Raw genomic sequence first — 22558 nt, 5'->3', positions numbered from 1 at the left:
CTGGTTTGGGAGATTCATCTTCCACAGACAAAAACCCACTAAGGCAGACAGGGTTGTTACATTTCCCCTTCTCTTGAAGGGAAACATTGGTCTCACTTGTGTTGATACTGTGTCGCAGATGATTTTTGATTAAAATGATATAAATCTTCCATTATCAGCCATAGCTCCCAGCTCTACCATGTAACAGTAGACAGAAATGTCTGTTTAAAATCAACTGTAGGGCGCCTGGGTGGCTCAGTGGGTTAAGCCGCTGCCTTTGGCTCAGGTCATGATCTCAGGGTCCTGGGATCGAGTCCCGCATCGGGCTCTCTGCTCAGCGGGAAGCCTGCTTCCTCCTCTCTCTCTCTGTCTGCCTCTCTGCCTACTTGTGATCTCTGTCTGTCAAATAAATAAATAAAATCTTTAAAAAAAAAAAATCAACTGTAACGGAGTAGAATTACAAATTCAGCTCCTGTTTTAATATAACTTTAAAAAATAAATATCTTTAAACTTTATTTAAAAAATAAATATCACACAAAATAAACAAGGATTTTACACTCAGCTATCGAGTGAATTGGCTAAGGGCATGGAAAGGAGTTGTAATGACCAGGCAGGTGAGGTCACCCCGAAGGAGGAGACCCTGACGGGATTTCAAGGCACTCACCTTCTCCAGCTGAGATAGGCTGGTCACTTGGCTCAGGGACAAGTTGTTCAGCACGTGCTCCTGCAGGCAGAACCCCTTCACTCCTGGCATTCTGCTTGCTCCAGGAGGTCTCCTGGCCCTCCCAGGAGGCAGCAGGCAATCTATCGGAGCCCTCAGCAGGGAAGGAAGCTGGGGACTCAAGGTCCAAAAGGAAGCTATCTTGTAGGGTTTGCTTGGTGGCCTTCCTGCGTTTCCCCTTCCTCCTTTGTGGGATCCTGTCACGGTCTCCTTGGCTCGGCTGGCTATTCTCAAGCTTCCGGGTTAGCTGGAGGAGCTGATCCATGTCTTTAGTGAACTCTAGCAGAGTGCCCTCAGGGAAGCTTCTGCCCGTGTCCTCAGAGCCATAGCTGGGAGCCTTCTCCAAGAGCAGGTGCTTAGAGCAGGGGAGAGCTCCTGTGCCCTCCCTGGGCACTGACTCAGGCACCGGGGGCAGGCTGCCGACAGCCATGGACAGAGAGAAGTAGGAATAGTCCACTGCAATGTACGTCAGCATGAAATTGATGGTGACGATGGGAGCTAGTACATTCACCTGGCCCACAAGGACAAAGGCCATGGTCACTAAGCTGGTCAAGAAGATGGCAGCTACAGGGGTTTTATTTGGCCCTTTCTGCAGAAACAAAAATAACATGCACGACCATGAAATTTCAGAAGAAAATCACATTACGTGATAGAAATACAACTCATGATGGCTTAACCACTTCTACTAGGATTCTACCAATCAGTTAATAACTGATTGCCTACAAACTTGGGATAATAATATTCAACTCATGGGGTTATTGTGAGATCAGAGCTAATGAACATTAAATGCTTGACACAGCACTGACACACAGTTGGCATCAACACACCACGGATATTGGCTATATTCATAACTATTAATATGGGGCACTAACATATAGAACTCAGACTTCCCAAATAGTTCTCCTTTTGTCTTACACTGTGTTTTAGCACCAGTCTTGGAAGTCAAAGTGGTGCAAAGTTCCCAGGTATAACGGAGAAAAGGACCTGAAGGGGAATGGCAGAGCCTGAAAGATGGGACAGAAGCTCTGGCAGTTGTGGTGGGGAAATTGTGAAACTAAACACACACATGCTCCCCCCCACACACTTACACACATCTGTTATTAATGGAGGTGGGTACGGAGGCCTGCAGGAGAACAGGAGTGGAAACCATGCAGTAACTCCATAGACTCTGTCGCTCCACAGCAACTACTGATCACAGTCCCTCACGTGGTTCTTGGGCCCAAAACAATGATCACTTCTGGGTCCTCATCTTCCTTGACCTAAGAACCAAATTTACCCCAGCTGATTGCCCACTGGTCTTTGAAAGGACCTTCTTTGACCTTCTCTGCCTGATTTGCCTCCCTCCTCATTATCCACTCTTTCTTAGTTTCCAGGCCTGTCTTCTCCACAGCTCTGAAATCTACACTGAAAGTAGCCCAGGGCAGGACAGGAGGGAGATGGGGGTCACAGAGTGATGGGTATTAAGGGGAGCACGTGATGTAATGAGCACGGGGTGTTATATACAAATGAATCACTGAACTCTATCTCTACACTATATGTTAATACACTACACATTAATGGATTGAATTTTAAAATAAATAATTAAATAAAGTAGCCCAGGGCGGGGCACCTGGATGGCTCAGTTCATGATCTCACGGGCTCCGCTTAAGGAGCCTGGTTAGGATTCTCTCTCTCCCTCTGCCCCTGCCAGCCCCACTACTCCCACTCCTACTCAGGCTCTCTCTACCAGAAAAAAAGAAAAAAGTAGTCCCAGTCTCCATCCTCAGGCCCTCTCTATGCTCTCTCTATATTCCATTCCTAGGTGATCTCAACCAGGCCCCTGACTTTAAACACCAGCTTTATGCTCTTAACTCCCACACTGGAATTTCAGCCTGAAATGTTCTCCTGAAGTCTAGATTTAAATATTCAACTGTCTACTTAACATTTCCAGTTGATGTCTAACAGGATCTCAAATGTTCCAAACCAAACTGCTCCCCCCTCCCCCCCAATCTCCCACCCATCAAATCTACTTCTATAATCTCTGTGTCAGAAAACGGCAATTCCATCCTTCCAGCTGCTCAGGCAAGCAAAGTTCTTGATGCCTTTCCTCATTGTCTCAATCTCCATCAGCAAATACTGTTAGCTTTACCCTCCGATATACGCTGGATCTAACCACTGCTCCCATCTCCTTCACAGTCAACAGTCTGCAAGGGGAAGAGGGGCAGACCTGGAAGCCTCTTCCAGATCCAACCTGTAAACCCCCCACATGTGTTCCTCCAGGTGCATTTCCCCTTCCTGACCATCAGAATAAAGAGCAGCCTTTAAAGTCACAGGATGAAGATGGCAGAGTCATCAGCCTGAGTCTTCAAGGGTCAGAGGCCCTGCTGACCTGAAACGCCTGCCCAAGAGTTTCAGAGTAAAATTCTGGGAGGAAAAAATAAGAAGTAAAAATACACTTTGACTGACTTTGAGGATTACATTTTTTGGGTATATTTGCTACAGCTGTTAAACACACTCTAACAATAAAACTACTAAGAATAAAGTAAATCCTCAGAAACTGCAGAGAATTTAAAATGATGGTGTTAGGTAAGCTGAAGGAAATGCTAATGATCCATGCCAAGACATTGACAAGGGCAGGTTGTGAAGTATTAATAATGGTCAGACCTGAACTTCTGTGACCCAAAGACATCATGAAGAATGTAAGAATAAGCCACAGAAGGGGAAAAGATATTTGCAACACATATAACTAACTGACAAAGGGTAACCCAGAATATGGAGGAATCTTTACAAAATAATTAGAAGAAGAGAGAGAACCCACTAAAAAAAGCGAGCAGAAGAATGTCTATGAAACATATGAGAGGTACCCAAGCTCCTTAAGTAATCAAGAAAATGCAAATTAAAACCACAGGGAGATTCCATTAAACCCCACCAGATCAGCAAGAATTAAAAAGTATGATAATATCGAGCGCTGGCACAAACACAGAGGGCTAGGCATGCTTATCCACTGCTGATAGTGCTGGGAATTAGTACAAGTACTTTGGAAAAAGAGTTTGGTATTATCTAGTAAGTGGAAATATATGTACCTTATGGCTTAGCAATTCCAGTAATGGGTATATGGTCTGGAAGACCTCTACCTGCGAACCTGTCCACTAGTACAAGAATGTTCGCTGTACTGTCTTGTCTGTAGCAGCCCCAAATTGGAATGTCCAACAAGAGCAGAAGGGATAAATAAATTCTAGCAAATGAGGAAAAGCTATATAGGGATGATAATAGACAAGCTGCTGCTACAAGTGAAAATGTGGATGAATCTCATAACGTTGAGTGAAAGAGGCGTGCTGCATTTATATAAAGTTTAAAAACAGGCAAAATTAAACAATTCTGTTTCACAATGCATATGGAGGAGTCCAACCAGGGGTCAGCAAACTATGGCTCTGGGGCCATCTGGCCACCATCTGTCTACCCATGCCCACGGGCTCGGAATGGCTTTACATTTTCAAACAGTTGGGGGAAAAAAAAATCAAAAGAAGAGGAATATTTTAAGACACACGCAAATTACATGAAATTCAAATTTTGGTATCCATAGAAAAGTTCGACTGGAACACAGCTCCACCTACCCCAACAGGTGTGTCTGTGTCTGTGATGACTTCTGAGAAATAATTGCAGAGCTGAAGGGTTGGGACAGAGACCACAGGACCTGCAAAGTCTAAAATACTTACTGTTTGGACCTTTCCAGAAAAATTTTGCCCACTCCTGAGGAAAGTCATAAAGAAAGTAAGGCAGTTATGATCACAGAAGTCGGGTCAATGGCAACAGCTACCACAGGAGTAGGGACAGGGCTCAGACCAGAGAGGGCATGTGGAAGTGGCAACCAGGGGCTGGGAGTTTCACTTCAGTTATTCCTTGAAGTGTTCACATTGCCTCTATGCTCTTTTCTGTATGCTGAATGCCCCCCCAAAATTGGGGGTGCTATGGGAGATGCCTGGGTGGCTCAGTTGGTTAAGCGTCTGCCTTTGGCTCAGGTCATGATCTCAGTGTCCTGGGATCAAGTCATCATAGGGCTCCCTGCTTAGCTTGCTTCTCTCTCTGCCTTGTCCCTGCTCCTGTTCTCTCTCACTCCTTCTCTCTCTCTCACTCCCAAATAAGTAAATAAAATCTTGTAGTTTCCATGCCCACTGTGAAGCTTAAATTGGGGTTTGAACTCAGGATCCTGAGCTCAAGGCCTAAGGTGAGATCAAGAGTCAAATGCTGAGGCACCTGGGTGGCTCAGTCATTAAGTGTCTGACTTCGGCTCAGGTCATGATCCCATGGTCCTGGGATCGAGCCCCACATCGGGCTCCCTGCTCTGCGGGAGCCTGCTTCTCCCTCTTCCCTCTCCCCCTGCCCCCTGCCTGTGTTGTGTCTCTCTCTGTCAAATAAATAATAAATTTTAAAAATCTTAAAAAAAAAAAAAAGACTCAAACATTTACCTGACTGAGCCATACAAGTGCCCCTCTCTCAAAAAAAATTTGAAAGTTTATTGTCTCTCCCATTAAAAAAGAAAATGTGCTAATAAAATCTAATCATGTGTAAAGGAGCTTTGCAGAGAAAAAAAATTTCAAAGTTAAAAGGCAAGTGACAAACTAGAGAAAACATTTGTAACACATATCACAAAAGTTGTCCTCCCTAACAAAAGAAGAGCTCCTAGCATTTGAGAAGAAAAAGACCAACGATCACAGAAAAAAAATTCTTTTTTTAAAGACTTTTTATTTATTTGACAGAGAGATCACAAGTAGGAAGAGAGGCAGGCAGAGAGAGAGAGGAGGAAGCAGGCTCCTGGCTGAGCAGAGAGCCCAATGCGGGGCTCAACCCCAGGACTCGGGGCTCGATCCCAAGACCGTGGGATCATGACCTGAGCTGAAGGCAGAGGCTTAACCCACTGAGCCAACCAGGCACCCCAGAAAAAAAATTTTTAATTAAAAAACTTTAAAAATATACAAATATAAATGACTCTAAGAAAAAACAATGTCCAAACTTGTTCCTATAAGAGTAATGCAAACCACAAGGATCCTGAGATGCCATCTCCCACTACACAACTGGCAAAAATTCACATCTGACAATGAACCCTAATTGCTAGTAATGTGGGACCCAGGGCAAATGCTGGTCTACACACCCTATGTCTGAATATTCACAATTACAAACCAAGCTAACAAACTGTTAAAGCAAAGGTATTCTATCCTCCTTCCTTGGCAAACAGAGCTTCAGGACAACAGAGAAGGCCAGGTCCAAGGTTAGAATCCTTACATTCCTCAGAATTCCTCACTGGAAGAGGGCCACTCACAGCCCTCCTCCCATCCTTCTCAGACCATACCATGGGGGCCTCACACCCACATGGGGACTGTGGCCTATTCCCTGGTCCTAGAAAGGACAGGCCCAGGGAAGAGGCCCTTGCAGACCCTGGACGTGGGTTGCGGAACATCTGGGCAGAGTATTCTGAGCAAAAGTGTAAATGATCCAGGTCAGCACACCTAGACCATCCAGAAGTGGGGCATGGGATCTGGGTGGACCTGTCCCCTTGTTCTCATGAACTTCTTATCCCAATGACAAGAACAGAGTCCTAGAAAACAGGGTGTTTGGGCCTGTGTCTAAGAGTGATGCTGGCTGTCAGGACACAGGAACAATTATACATTGCTGGTAGAAGCACAAAATGACACAAATCTTATGAGAGGTGTTTTGGCAATATCTATTAAAATTAAAAATGTGTTTTGCCTTTGCCACAGCAAATCCACTTATGAAACTTTATCCTGCAGATTTATCTTCATATTAAATAATTACACATACAAAATTATTCCTTGCAATATTGTTTAGTGGAAGCCACACAAGGGTCGATCTATAGGAACAGGTTAAATAAACTACAATAAATCACACACAATGAAAAAAGAATGAAAAAGTTCTCTCAACATTCATATGGAAAGATGATTCCCAAGCTCTATTAAATGAAGAAAAGCAAGGTATAGAACAATGTGTTAGAATACTATCTTTGTGTAAAAAATAGAATAGTATCTTTGTGTGAAAAAAAATAATAAAAACAGCTGCTGATAGTGTATGGGTACAGGTGAAGAGAGAGGTAATAAAAGACTTATGAAAGGAGCAAAAATTCTCAATGTATACCTTTTATATTTATATAGTATATATTTATATAGTTTACAGATAAACTATATAAATATATACTATATATTTATATCTATATAGTATATATTTTATACTATATAGTATATACACATTCTAAGCCCTGTGTATATACTACCTAATAAAAATACATGAAATTTAAGGAAAGGCATATACACAGAAGGTAAAGACATGACAGTCAGAGCTCCAACCTAGCCGAGGCTGACCGACAAGTAAGGGGAGGGTGGTAAGAGAGGACTGGTGGCCCTAACAAAGAGGGATCTGGGGTGGAAGGGGGGTGGGGAGGGCCTTTGTGGTGCTCCAACAAGATAGAGATGAACTATTTCTCATAAACTGCATTATTGGGAAGTGGGGTTCTCTATTTCTCTTTTTTCATGTTAGGTTTTAGGAATGTCTTATTCAATCACCCCATGACTCAATCAAGCTACACTTGGGAGTTCAGGTCATGAGGACCGATGGGGGCCCAGAGGCCCAAAGTGTGGGAAATCATCATACAGCAACCCCAAAGGGAAGGCAAATCTCAAGGGCAGAGTTAGAGCTGCAAGGTCCAACTCCCCTCCTCCCCAAGAGATTTTTTTCTCCTATTCTGAACTTAAAGGATCCTGAATTTGTTTTTATTAAAGCATGTGACACTCCCTTTCCCTGCTGCTCAGGGTCCCAGATATCAGGATGACAGTTAGCCAACCCAGGACTAAGGGGTCCTTGTGGCTGTGACATTGACGTGCTTTGTCCACCTGGCCCCAGGCTCAGGCGGCCAGAAGACAGGGGTGAGAGAATGACCTTTGCATTCTCATTTTTCCCACTCTGGAGAACTTGACCACTGGCTCTAATTGGAGAGACTGAAGCAATGTATTGGCTGTATCATATACAGCAAATGTAGTATCATGTACACCAAATGACAATCAAAAGTACAAATGTATGTTTGTACATTTCTTGAAAAAAGGGTCACTCACCCCTTGCCCCAGACAGGTGAGTGCAGGAATCACTTTCTCCTGGGCAATGCACTGCAGGATCCGGGGAGCTCCATAGAGGCCTCCCATACAGGAGGCCAGGGATGAGATATATAAGCCCAAAAGAAACAGGAAACCCACCAGGGACACCTGTGTGAGGAAGCAGGTTCATTACCCAATGCCAGAATCCTCTGTCCCTTTCCATTCCCCCGGCCCCCACCCATCTGCACCCCATCGATCACTAGTCCTCTAAAGTCAACCTCCCAGGTAGGTTTCCAACAACCCCAGCCCCAGCCCACTGCATTCATACCACCGCTGTACCAATTCAGCCCACTTGTGTGGGCGACACAGAGGGTCTCAAATTGAGTACACACCAGACTCATCTAGAGGGCTTGTTAAAGTACAGATTTCTGGTCCCCGCCTCAGAGTTTCTGATTAAGCAGATCTAGGGAAGGGCCCAAGTATTTGGATTTCCAACAAGCTCCCAGTTGATGCTGCATGGAGAGTCTGGGGAGCACACTTTGAGGACAACTGCAATGGGAATTGGCCTCCCGCCTCCAAGCTCCACCCATTCTGAATTATCCTGAAGCTTTGGCCAGATTGAGCTCTCCAAACTCAAACCTGTTCATCATGTCACTGCCAAAATGAAAGGAGCAAGATGGTAGAGGAGTAGGAGACTGAGATATCATCAGGTCCTGGGAGTTGACAGTTATCAAACCATTCTGAACACCTACAAACTCAACAGGAGATAAAAGAGAAGAGCAGCAGTAATTCTAGGAACAGAAAATCGACCACTTTCCAGAAGGTAGGACGTGCAGAGAAGTGAATCTGAAGCCACAGGAAGATTGACCACGGTGGGGAAGGGGCCGGCTCCCAGCAAGTGAGAGAGCAATGGAGCACAAAATACAAACTTTAGAAGTCTGCTCCACTGAGGGATGTCACTCCAGAGGTTAAGCAGGGGGTGAGGGGGGATAAGGGGTGTGGTGGAGCCTCCACAGGGACAGTGTGGTCTCAGGACCTGCAGGAACACAAAAAGACCAGGGGTGTCTAAGTGTGGCAGAACTCCCAGGTATCAGAGCAGGGAATCCAGCTACAGAGACAGAGCCAAAGAGGGGATTCTCAGCTCAGGGTTACCTAAAACCATGATCCGATGCACAGTTGGACCACTGCTCTTCAAGCAGGGACCCCACAAGTGGCAGATCTTTGGCACACCAAACCCCGTTCCTCCTCCAGGAGGAGTGGCACAGGAATGCATGGCAGGAATCTGCTGGGTTTGGAGACTCCAAACGGGGCCATGCGTGAGAGACAGAAATGCTTGGTCACAGGCTGGGTGATCTCCAGCCTAATCACATTCTTTCCTCTTTTTCCCCCTTTTTTCAACCAACTTCCTATCTTATCAATTCCTGTTTTAGGAATTTTTCATCTTAACGGTCATATTCCGTCCCTTATTTTATTTTATGTTTACCCTTATTTTTGTATATATATAAGTTTTTCTTTCTTTAACATTTTGGGAGGCAGTTTTTTTCTAACAGACCAAAATATACCCAAAATCAAGTGTGTGCCTCTGTTCTATTCACCAGTCTAATATATATATATATATGTATATATATTTTTTCTTTTTTCCCCCCCTTCGGCTCCCCCCAGTTTTGGGTCTCTTCTGATTTGGTTAGTGTATATTTTTCTGGGGTATTTACTACCCTTTTAGTATTTTGTTCTCTCATTCATCTATTCTTATCTGGGTAAAATGACAAGGTGGGAAAACTCACCACAAAAAAAAAAAAAAAAAAAAAAAAAGAAAGAAAGAAAGAAAAGAAAAGAGGCAGTACCAATGGCTAGGGGTATATCAATACAGACATTAGTAATATGTCAGAACTAGAGTTCAGAATGTTGATTATCAAGGTGCTAGCTGGGCTTGAAAAAAGCATAGAAGATATTAGAGAATCCCTTTCTGGAGAAATAAAAGAACTAAAATCTAACCAGGTTGAAATTTTAAAAAGCTATTAATGAGGTACAATAAAAAGTGGAGGCTCTTACTGCTAGGCTAAATGATGCAGAAGAGAGAATTAGTGATATAGAAGACCAATGATAGAAAATAAAGAATCTGAGCAAAAGAGAGTCAAACAACTACTGGACCATGAGGGGAGAAGTCAAGCAATAAGTGATACCATAAGACAAAACAGTATTAGAACAATTGCGATCCCAGAAGAAGAAAGAGAGAGGAGGTAGAAGGTATATTGGAGCAAAGTATAGCAGAGAATTTCCCTAATTTAACAGAAGGAACAAGCATCAAAAACCAGGAGGCAAAACAAAAAACAAAAAACAAAAAAAACAGGAGGCGCAGAGAACCCCCCCTCAAAATCAATAAAAATAGGTCCACACCCTGTCATCTAATAGTAAAACTTACAAGTCTCAGTGGCAAAGAGAAAATCCTGAAAGCAGCTTGGGACAAGAGGTCTGTAACATACAATGGTAGAAAATATTAGATCAGCAGCAGACCTATCCACAGAGACCTGGCAGGCCAGAAAGGACTGGTATGATATATTCAGAGCACTAAATGAGAAAAGTATGGAGCCAAGAATAATATATCCAGCTAGGCTGTCACCAAAAATAGAAGGAGAAATAAAAAGCTTCCAGGACAAACAAAAATTAAAAGAATTTGTAAACACCAAGCCAGCCCTTCAGGAAATATTGAAAGGAGTCCTCTAAGCAAAGAGAGAGCCTAAAAGTAACTGACCAGAAAGGAACAGAGACAATATACAGTAACAGTCACCTTACAGGCAATACAATGGCACTAAATTCATATCTTTCAATAGTTACTGTGAATGTAAATGGGCTAAATGCCCCAATCAAAAGACACAGGGTATCAGAATGGATTAAAAAAAACAAGACCCATTGATATGCTGTCTACAAGAAATTCATTTTAGACCCAAAGACACCTCTAGATTTAAAGTGAGGGGGTAAAAAACAATTTACCATGCTAATGGACATCAAAAGAAAGCTGGGGTGGCAATCCTTATAACAGATAAATTAGATTTTAAACCAAAGACTACAATAAGAGATGAGAAAGGACATCTCTGTCTGTCCAACAAATATCTCTGCCCCTAACATAGGAGCAGCCAATTATATAAGCCAATTAATAACAAAATCAAAGAAATGCATTGACAATAATGCAATAATAGTAGGAGACACCCTTCACTGAAATGGACAGATCACTAAGCAAGAGATCAACAAGGAAATAAAGGCTTTAAATGACACACTGGACCAGATGGACATCACAGATATATTTAGACATCACAGATATATTTAGAATATTCCATCCCAAACAACAGAATACATATTCTCTAGTGCACATGGAACATTCTCCAGAATAGATCACATCTTGGGTCACAAATTAGATCTCAACCAGTACCAAAAGACTGGGATCATTCCCTGCATATTTTCAGACAACAATGCTTTGAAACTAGAACTCAATTATAAGAGGAAAGTTGGAAAGAACTTGAATACACAGAGGTTAAAGAACATCCTACTAAAGAATGAATGGGTCAACCAGGAAATTAAAGAAGAATTTTAAAAATTCATGGAAACAAATGAAAATGAAAACACAACAGTTCAAAATCTTTGGGATGCAGCAAAGGTGGTCCTGAGAGGAAAGTATATAGCAATACAAGCCTTTCTCAAGAAACAAGAAAGGTCTCAAGTACACAGCCTAACCCTACACCTAAAGGAGCTGGAGAAAGAACAGCAAAGAAAGCCTAAACCCAGCAGGAGAAGAGAAATAATAAAGAGCAGAAATCAATGAAATAGAAACCAAAAGAACAGTAGAACAAATGAATGAATCTAGGAGCTGATTCTTTGAAAGAATTAATAAGACTGATAAACCCCTGGCCAGACTTATCAAAAAGAAAAGAGAAAGGACCCAAATAAATAAAATCATGAATGAAAGAGGAGCGATCATAACCAACACCAAAGAAATACAAACAATTATAAGAACATATTATGAGCAACTGTATACCAGAAAATTTGACAATCTGGAAGAAGTGAATGCATTCCTGGAGACAAATAAACTACCAACACTGAACCAGGAAGAAATAGAAAACCTGAACAGACCCATAACCAGTAAGGAGAATAAAGCAGTCATCAAAAATCTCCCAACAAACAAGAGCCCAGGGCCAGAGGGCTTCCCAGGGGAATTCTACCAAACATTTAAAGAAGAATTAATTCCTATTCTCCTGAAACTGTTTCAAAAAAATAGAAATGGAAGGAAAACTTCCAAACTCATTTTATGAGGCCAGCATTACCTTGATCCCAAAACTAAAGACCCCATCAAAAGGGAGAATTACAAACCAATATCCTTGATGAACATGGATACAAAAATTCTCACCAAAATACTAGCCAATAGGATCCAACAGTACATTAAAAGGACTATTCATCACAAGTGGGATTTATTCCTGGGCTGCAAGGGTGGTTCAACAGCTGCAAATCAATCAATGTGATACAATACATTAATAAAAAAAAGAATAAGAACCATATGATACTCTCAATAGATACTGAAAAAGCATTTGACAAAGTACAGCATCCTTTCTTGATCAAAACTCTTCACAGTGTAAGGATAGAGAGTACATACCTCAATATCATCAAAGCCATCCACGAAAAACCCACAGTGAATATTATTCTTAATGGGGAAAAACAGAGCTTTTCCCCTAAGGTCAGGAACACAGCAGGGACGTCCACTAACACCACTGCTATTCAACATAGTACTAGGAGTCCTAGCTTCAGCAATCAGACAAAAGAAACAAAAGGCATCCAAATCAGCAAAGAAGAAGTAAACTACCACTCTTCACAGATGATATGATACTTTATGTGGAAAACCCAAAAGACTCCACTCCAAAACTGCTAGAACTCATACAGAAATTCAATAAAGTGTCAGGATATACAATCAGTGCACAGAACTCAGTTGCATTTCTATATACAAGACAGAAGAAAAAGAAATTAAGGAGTCAATATCATTTACAATTGCACCCCAAACCATAAGATAGCTAAGAATAAACCTAACCAATGAGGGAAAGAATCTGTACTCAGAAAACTATAAAGTACTCATGAAAGAAATTGAGGAACACACAAAGAAATGGAAAAATGTTCCACGCTCACAGATCGGAAGAATAAATATTGTGAAAAGGTCTATGCTACCTAAAGCAATCTACACATTTAATGCAATCCCTATTAAAATACTATCAAATGGAACAAATAATCTTAAAATTTATGTAGAACCAGAAAAGACCCCAAATAGCCAGAGGAATGTTGAAAAAGAAAACCAAAGTTGGTAGCATCACAATTCTGGACTTTAAGCTCTATTACAAAGCTGTAATCAACAAGACAGTATGGTACTGGCACAGAAACAGACACAAATCAATGGAACAGAATACAGAGCCCAGAAATGGACCCTCAACTCTATGGTAAACTAATCTTCAACAAAGCAGAAAAGAATGTCCAATGGAAAAAAGACAGTGTCTTCAACAAATGGTGTTGGGAAAATTGGACAGCCACATGCAGAAGAATGAAACTGAACCATTTCCTAACACCACACACACACAAAAAACAGACTGCAAATGGATGAAAGACCTCAATATGAGACAGAAATACATCAAAATCCTTGAGGAAAACACAGGCAGTGACCTCTTCCACCTCAGCCACAGCAACTTCTTCCTAGAAACATCGCCAAAGGCAAGGGAAGCAAGGGCAAAAATGAACTATTGGGATTTGATCAAGACCAAAAGCTTTTGCACAGCGAAGGAAACAGTCAACAAAACCGAAAGACAACTGACAGAATGGGAGAAGATATTCACAAATGACATATCAGATAAAGGGTTAGTATCCAAAATCTATAAAGAACTTAGCAAATTCAACACCCAAAGAAAAAAATAATCCAATCAAGACATGGGCAGAGGACATGAACAGACATTTCTGCAAAGAAGACATCCAGATGGCCAACAGACACATGAAAAAGTGTTCCACATCACTCGGCATCAGGGAAATACAAATCAAAACCACAATGAGATACCACCTCATACCAGTCAGAATGGCTAAAATCAACAAGTCAGGAAACGACAGATGTTGGCAAGGATATGGAGAAAGGGGAACCCTCCCTACACTGTTGCTGCGAATACAAGCTGGTGCAGCCACTCTGGAAAACAGTATGGAGGTGTCTCAAAAAGTCGAAAATAGAGCTACCCTACAACCCAGCAATTGCACTACTGGGTATTTACCCTAAAGATACAAATGTAGTGATCCGAAGGGGCATGTGCACCCGAATGTTTATAGCAGCAATGTCCACAATAGCCAAACTATGGAAAGGACCTAGATGTCCATCAACAGAGGAATGGATAAAGAAGATGTGAGATACACACACACACACACACACACACACACACAATGGAATACTATGCAGCCATCAATAGAAATGAAATCTTGCCATTTGCAATGATGTGGATGGAACATAGAGGATATTATGCTAAGTGAAGTAAGTCAATCAAAGAAAGACAATTATCATATGATATCTCTGATCAAATGGAATTTGAGAGGTAGGGCAGGGGGTTGTGAGGGGTAGGGAGGGAAAAAATGAAACAAGATGGGATTGGGAGGGAGACAAACCATAAGAGACTCTTAATCTTACGAAACAAACTGAGGGTTGCTGTGGGCTGGGGGGGTTACGGATAGGGTGGTTGGGTTATGGACACTGGGGAGGGTATGTGCTATTGTAAGTGCTCTGAAGTGTGTAAACCTGAAGTTTCGCAGACCTGTACCCTGAGGACAAATAATACATTATATGTTAATTTTTAAAAATGCAAAGAAAAGATATATCAATGGCTCCCCACGACTCTGGCATCTTCAGCCCTTCCTGGTCTGTGACCTCTGTAGCCCCAGAGCCTCCACACTCATACTCTCTGTCAGCACATTTCCCTGCCTAAGGCCACCCTCTGTCCACACCTTATCTCCTCATTGTCTGTCTCTTACATCCAGGTGAGCTTCAAGACTCAGCCCGGTCCTCTCCTCCTACATGAGATCCTCCCCCAGCCCCTCACAGCAGGGGCTGCTCCTTAGGGCCTGCAGCACCTTAGCCCGAGGCTGGGGGACACTCAGCACACCGTGTCCTTTAGTGGCCCCAGAGGCCTCATCTCTGCAGGGCTCCCATCTTGTTCATCCTGGTATATTTGGTGCCAACACAGAGCCATAAATGTTGAACGGATGAAGGAATGGGCTCCATGATCCACATGGCCCACAGGTCACTAACAGATAGAGTAAGAGGGGATGCAGTTGTTCTGCTTGGTGTCAACTTGCAAAGGTCAGCATGGCTGGCCACGCAGCTGGGCCAGAAGCTATGGGTCTGGAACCTGCCCTGCTCTCCTGAGCTGGCCTTCCTCTGTACCCACCGGGACGTCTCCCTGCTTTCTGGTTATTTGAGGTCCCCTTCTCCATTCTACTTGACTGTAGGCATGGTGGCCAGAACTGTATGTTCCAAGGGCTCATTTGTCCAACTATCACAGATGGGTTTGCCCTAATTTGCATGGTCCGGTCACACCCTTCATGATGAAGCTTCTCCACCTCACTTTTTATGTTCCTGCTTTAGCCATCACTGGGTCAGTGGCACCACGCTACATCGAACACCAGTGAATGTCGCTGTTTTCTTCAATGTCACCAGCATACTCCCCACCTGTGTTGTAGTCCATGACATGCGAGGGTTCTCCTGCAGGGCAGCATAAGCCCCTGCGTCTCGTGCCCCCTGCCCTCACCCCATCACTCCAAATAGTCTGGCAGATGGGCTCCACACGTGCCCATGAAATTCATGAGGCTTTGAGACTCATGCCCTGGATGCCTCACAAAATTGTTAGATGGGGATGCCTGGGTGGCTCAGTCGTTAAGCATCTGCCTTCTGCTCAGGTCATGACCCAGGGTCCTGGAATCGAGTCCTATATCAGGCTCCCGGTTCTGCGGGGCACCTGCTTCTCCCTCTCCCTCTTGCCCTGCTTGTGTTCCCTCTCTCTCCCCGCCCCTCTCTGTCAAATAAATAAATACAATCTTAAAAAAAAAAATCATTAGATAAATGCTTCTATGATCAACCCCCAATCCATTTCTGGTATGCACTCCTTTACCTCTAATCTTTGTTTCTGTCTTCTTGACCAAACACATCCTATATTCACTGGTTTTTTGTTTTTTGTTTTAAATACATGGACTCAGGTGCCTGGCTGGCTCAAGTCGGTGGAATACTCAACTCCTGATCTCGGGGTCATGAGTTTGAGCCTCACACTGTGAGTAGAGATTCCACTGGGAAAAAAATATGTAGACTCTGTGATGAAATTTTATCAAAAGTGTCTAGAAAATGTAACTAGGAGTTACCTACCCTGGCTATACCTAAGAATCCCTCCAGAGTTCTGGCTTTATCAGTGTTGGGTGGGCACTGACATCGCTGATTTTTCAAAAACCCTCCAGGCCATTCTAATGCACAGCCAGGGTAGAGAATTGCTGGACGAGACGCAGTGTGCCCACCCCACTGTCCCTTCAGAGAATTCTCCAGAAGACTCAGGCATGGTGTCTCCTTGCAGAAATTTTGCTTCTTATCCAAAAGGTTGTATATATTTGTGTTAAAAATTTTTTTGTTTTCATTGAAAGCCTGTCCATTTACTCAGATTGGAAATGAGATGGCCCAGTCTGGCTTCCTCCTTGTGTAGGGCTGACCCAGGAAACCGGGGTCTCTAGTACCAGGGACTACAGTGACACCAAGGACTGGCCAGCCTTCCTACAGTCACTCCCTGGGACTCCTGCAGAACCTTTGGGCTGGTGCCTGGAGAGGGGACCATCCAGGCATAGCGACTTGTTTGTGTCCAACATGGCAACTGTGTTTATAATGGGCTGTTCCCTCGACTATCTTTTATATAAAACTACTACTCTGTCAATTTTCTGAAAAATAAATGAGATGTTGGTGGTTGTATCTGGATCAATGATAAAGACTCCATTCTAGCTCTCTCCCACATGTAGCCTGTCCCTCCCTTCCTATCTGTCATCCATCCACCCACGGGAGCATTCGCTGAGGACGGGGGACATAACTGGCCCAGCACGAGGCAGACATTACAGTTAAAACAGGGAACTACACAGCTTTGCTCCCAGCCCTCGGAGAATTTCCTCACTTTCTCTCTTTATACGGAACTGTGAGCTTGTGAACTGTGACAATGGAGATGAAGTGAGCTTGAGCAGACGTGTGTCAACGGTTCTTTGCAGGGGGAGCACTCTTCTGTCATACAGCTGTTTGAACCATCACAAAAAAAGCTATCTTTCCAAAATTATCTGAGGTGTGAACTACCCTAATTTCTCCCTTCAGTAACTCCTGATGAAAATTATCATTCCATCTCCTTGCTTTTCATATTTTATGCTGGCTACCATCAGAGCTTAAACCCTTGAGAAATCCCACCTGTCCACCGCTGTTCCCGTCTCGTGAAGGGCCGAACTCCAAGTCATTTGCAAGGTGCTCATCCTGCCACATCCGATTCCTATGGCCCCTTGACATTAGCGAGGAGTATATCCTGACCTCACACAATCCCAAATTGTCTCACAGTCCCCTAGTTTTCTCCTGCATCAGATCTCCACAGACATGAGTTTCCTCACACTGTCTCTACTCCACAAAAGGACCGATACCTACACGTTCGGTCAAGTTTTCTCACTTGATAGCCATTTTCCAGAAGGAAGTAAAGTTGGCTTTAGTTCCTGAGAGACAGCTCTGTGTCCCTAATGGAGAGCAGAGGACAGCCAGCACGGGGAGGATGGGGGACACTGAGGAGCTGGCTGGCCTCCTACACCAGCCGCCCTCTGATGTGGGCGCTCAAGGTCCCTCTTGAACACATGAAACCATGACTGTCAAATCTAAGAATGATAAGAGATTACTCTGCAGGATACCCCCCCTTTTTTAAAAAAGATTTTATTTATTTATTTGACAGACAAATCACAAGCAGGCAGAGAGAGAGGAGGAAGCAGGCTCCCCGCTGAGCAGAGGCCCGATACGGGGCTCCATCCCAAGACCCTGAGATCATGACCTGAGCCAAAGGCAGAGGCCTTAACCCACTGAGCCACCCAGGCGCCCCAGGACACCTCCCTTTTAACAAAGATGCTTCTGGGGTGCTTTTCCTTCTTATTTGTTCTTATTTTGCTGGTTGGCAAGCTCCTGGCTTCCTAAAGTACTTGGTCTTTTTGATGTTTAATAAACTTTTTTTCTTCCTGGACTATACACAAGTTTATTCCAAAACAATTATTTATTTAATCTATTTAGTTTTACCTCTGCTAATACCTATTCTTTATATAATTCCTCTCTTCATAACTGAGTAATATTGGGATGGACTCTTTTTTTGCCTATCCAGTTAAATACAGTAGATTTGTAAGAAAAAAATATGTCCTACCTATAAGGTTATCCCTGTTAAGAAGTGTTCAGAGGAGTCAATATTTAATAAGACCAACTTTATACCAAGTATTGTGCTTTACATAGATTACCTCAGAGGCACCACAATGTGCTAAAGACTTCTGAAAGAGCATAACACTATGGGGTGGCTGGTTGGCTCTGTTAGAGCAGGCAACTCTTGACCATGAGGTTGTGAATTCAAGCCCCATGTTGGGCATGGAGCCTGCTTAAGAAAAAAAAAAAAAAAAAGCATAACACTATGGAGACTGACCCCCAAGAGCCAGGCAAAAGTTTCTGTGGGGTAGGGATATAAAGCAAAAAAGAAACTTCTTAGAGAAACCGTAGGCTGGGAAGCCAAATAATTAGAAATAGATTGGAGAAACTACAGGAAACCCCAAAAGAAATAGACGAAATGACCAGCTGCTGGTCAGTGGAAAGGAGTCCAGGGCAGCTGGCAGCCACTGAAGATAAGTGTTCTGGCAGAAGGCAGCCGACAGAAAGCCCGAGAAGTACACTGAGGGGCTTCCTGAGAGCCATCACCAAGTGGGAGGAGCATCCTGGAGGCCTGCCTGGTCTCTGCCCGAGGGTGAGACCCTCAGGGCACACAGACCAGACTGAGGAGGCCTTGCTTCCTCAGGGCCCAGGTGAGCTCAGAGATGGGCTGGCTCAGAACTCAGGCCACAGCTACGATGAGCAGCTGAGATGAACAGTTTACTAAAACCATGTCAGGGTGGTACGTCAGAGTGGTAAGCCATGTGGGGGGACCATGGAGGAAACTATGCATTTGTACCTTCTGACCTGTGCAGGTGGCGCGCGTGCGCACACACACACACACACACACACACACACACACACACACCAGTTCTCCAGGCACTGCTAGGAAAACTGGCCATGGCCCAGCTCACTGCTGAGTTCAGACCGGCTACTACAGCCAAGTCAGTACCAAGGAGGGACACCAGACAGTGAAAAAGGGGGAAAGCCAAGGTTGGAGGCTTTGGGTGGGTGGGAATATTCTGTGTGGTCCCCTTTGTAGGGGAGGGCCTGGGGGACAGCAGCGCAGCCCAGTGCCCCCGTTCTGGAGTTGCCCTGGTGGGTTCTGTGACTGTCCACTTACTTGTTGTGCCAGCTCCCGTTTGCTACTGGGAACCAAGAACAGTACCTTTCCTGATTTTACAGACTTTACAACCACCTCTTCCAGGAAATGGTCTATTCTCCAGGAACCAAACCTTCCACCTCTCACCCTGGCTTGCCCACAACGGTTTTCCCATACATTATGGCCAAGCATGGTTCCGTGGGTGCCCTGCTGGCAAAATGCTCACCTCCCTGTTTCAACGCCTAGGACAGGTGGCACGCCAAACAAGCTTCCCTCTTGTTCTAGTGGTGGAATTTCCACCCACAAAAGCTTTACTGAGCTGTCTGCGGAGATGTTTTTACTCTCCTGTTGCGGCCTTCCTCGGATACAGGCTGCCTATCCTCCCATATCCCTGTTCTTAGTTCTCCCTGCAAAAGAGGGGAAAGAGGGGAGACAGGAGCCCCAGACCAGAGGATAATTTGGCTTGTTCCATCCAGATCAGAGCCTCGGATGGTTGAAGGGACCTCCGTGAGGGAATCTACTGGAAAGGAACCCACTTTGGAGGCGGGGAGAGCCAGCTAGCTAGTTAGCCAGACACTGGCAAGTTGCAGACAGCGGCCAGCAGAGCCCCCTGGTCAAAGAATCAGCTATTCCCAGAGGCCTTTAATTCCTCTGATGCAGCCAAGCTTTTCATTCCGAGATTAGAGAAAAGGCCCATGGGAGATGAAACTCAAGACGGAAGCTCGCCTGTGGGTATAAATTAGGGCTGCAGATTCCTTCCCTGAGAGCAAGTGTCTTGCTGGGGGTCTAAGACCTTGGTCCCTGGAAGGGGGAGGTGCGAGTGCCCTCACTACCTGAGCTGCTCCCCCTTTCGAAACCTGCTTTCAGAGTCAAGACCCCTGAAAATACAGATCATTTTTAATCTACCACCTACATCTTAAAAAGAAACTCATGTGAATGTGGAAACCAAGCCCAAGTACAGCTCTAAAAAGAGTTCAGTTTCCTGCCCTGGGCTGCCCCCCCACTCCCAGTCAGTGGCCCTGTGTGAACATCAGCAAGGTGGTTTTGCAAAGCCTCACACCAAGAGAAAGTGGTACTTTCTCCCAAAATTGGAGGAGAAACACTTAGGAGTTAACTAAGAAAACCTTCCTAGCCTTCTGCATTTCTCTGACAAATGACAGGAATCTCAAGGTCCACTTTTCCTCCAAGAACTTAAGGGAAGGTAGGAATTTTGGGGGATTTCCAGAAAAGCATCTGGGAATCTTATTCTCCTAGGTTCTAGAGATGTCAAATGAGTGTCCTTGATTGTGACCTGACCTCCAGCCCTGTTAAGGGGCAGCTGTGGAATGTGAGGAATTTGCTAATCTCCTTCTGGCAGGGTCTACTGTTCTAGAAACAAGGGTGTTACAGCCAGATCAACCCCAGCCCACCCCTGGGGAAAGCCTCTGGAGCCAAGGTCTGCAGAGGGCAGGGTAGGCTGCCCTCTTGGAGGAGGGCGCTGGGCCTCCTCCAACTCCCTCCACTTTGCTGCCTCCTCCCCACCCCTCAGCCTCCAGGGAGCAGCCCTTTTCTGCTCATGGTGGAAGGTGAGTCAAGTGGCAGAAATGAAGGGCTGGTTGAGCTAGGGGTTTTCGCTGATGGCACCCTTTGTTTCTGTCCCGAGTTTTGACACAAAGAGATGCTTGTGTTCCTCTTACTTAGTCCCTGCTCCGTAAGAAAAACCTGTACCTTTTCCGTGTTTTTGAGCACCCCCTCCCTTTCCCCCACAAACTTTAGTCCTGGGCCCAGGCCTCTCGGGATCCCCAGGCAGGACTGCAAGGGGGAGGCAGCCATTTGCAGATGGGAGCCAGTGAAAGACCCATCAGACGGAGCCGGTCGGCAGTGCAGACTCACCCACCTTTTCCGCTATCAGGAAGTCATAGCGAAGGGCCTCTCGGGTGCAGGCAGCGCCCAGCAGGAAGACGAATACGAGGTACAGAAACCACCTGCAAAAACCCCAAGAGTGGAACAGAGCTTACACCCCCAATGTGCGCCAAGCCCATGCCAGCCCACTTCACTCAGCCCCTGGGTTGGAAGGAAAAGACAAAGGCCAGTCATGAAGCCTCCCTCCTTGTCTGAGGGGACTTCCAGCACTACTTCCCCTCTAGCCTATCTCTTGCCAAAGAATGTATCATTGTTTTGTCTTTCTTACTTTAAAGAGAGAGATGCCTTGAGGGTGCTGGGAGTGGGGAGCAGGAGACCCCCGGCCTCCAGGTGGCCGGGACTCAGGCAGGGTTGACCGGCAACCCCACAGCCCCCCTTCACACCCCTGAAGAACACGCAGATGGTCTTTCAGGTTTCTTAGGCTGCTGTTCCTTGGATCCCAGATGACAGAGAGCCGGGTCAAATGTGGAACGGGCAGCCAAGACCCGGCCCTGCCCCTAGACACCCGGTGACCTTGAATAAGTCACATGATACCCCACAGACTCCTTCCCATCTGGGCAGTGAGAGGATGGGCCAAGGGTCTCCCTCCTGGGACCTCCCAACTCTGACCCCAAAATGAGGCAGGGTTTTTTTCCTTCTCTCTTCTTCCCAACACCCAAGCGATCTCTGCGGCCTTCATCCTCTGGCTGGCACGCCGCCGTTCTCGGCACACGTCGGTCTGGTGTTGTGTACCGGATGCCAGGGGCCACTCTCATAAGCTAAGAGCAAATTCAACTTTGTGAAACACACATTTGTATTTTTAAAGTACCACGGTTAAAGTAACACAGGCACGTCACCGTCACGTCTATGCCTCTCACATCCCCCCCAGTGAAGGCAGAGAAGCTTCTTCCTGTGGTACGGAGAGCACCACAGAAGACTCTGGAAGCTCAAACAGACCCAAGGCCACTCAGTCTGCTCATGGGGGTGGCGCAGTGGGAACTGAAACCCCGAGAGCCTTGGAGTGGTGGGGAGAGAGCTGGGGGAAGGAAGAGAGCCTTCACACACAGAAGCCACTCCACGGTCGCTGGGGCAAATATATTCTCAACCCCATTTTATGAGAAAGGAAAACAGAGGCTCAGAGAAGCTAAGTACATCGTTCAAGGTCACCCAGCCACCCAAGAGCAGAGCTGGAATAGGAATCCCAACCTGAGGGCAAAACTCTTCACTGTTCTATTCCTCCCAACGATCCCGGAAAGTCAATGGTTAAAAAATCCCCAAGTTCAAAATGGAAGTGGGGGAGGAGGAGGGGCAGGAGGCTGAGGAGAAAGAAAAGAAAGGATCCATCCTCCTCC

At 45.0% G+C, this 22558-nt stretch overlaps 1 protein-coding gene across 2 annotated transcripts in view; it reads right to left on the bottom strand.

Annotated features, from left to right (window-relative positions):
* The window catches only part of SLC12A8 (solute carrier family 12 member 8), a 61154-nt gene that overhangs the window by 23987 nt on the left and 14609 nt on the right, over positions 1-22558 (bottom strand). Inside the window, exons 3-5 of one of the 2 annotated variants that reach the window (XM_044252145.1) lie at positions 21202-21289; positions 7798-7944; positions 644-1289 (exon numbers count right to left, since the gene is read on the bottom strand). In XM_044252145.1, coding sequence (XP_044108080.1) covers positions 644-1289; positions 7798-7944; positions 21202-21289 — 881 coding nt within the window. The remainder of the gene's footprint in view (positions 1-643; positions 1290-7797; positions 7945-21201; positions 21290-22558) is intronic. The other variant, XM_044252146.1, reaches the window with a different exon arrangement.

This window comes from Neovison vison, chromosome 6, assembly GCF_020171115.1.
Source record: "Neovison vison isolate M4711 chromosome 6, ASM_NN_V1, whole genome shotgun sequence".
NCBI lineage: Eukaryota > Metazoa > Chordata > Mammalia > Carnivora > Mustelidae > Neogale > Neogale vison.
The sequence above is the reverse complement of the archived record's forward strand: the minus strand, read 5'-3'. Positions and strand labels throughout refer to the sequence as shown.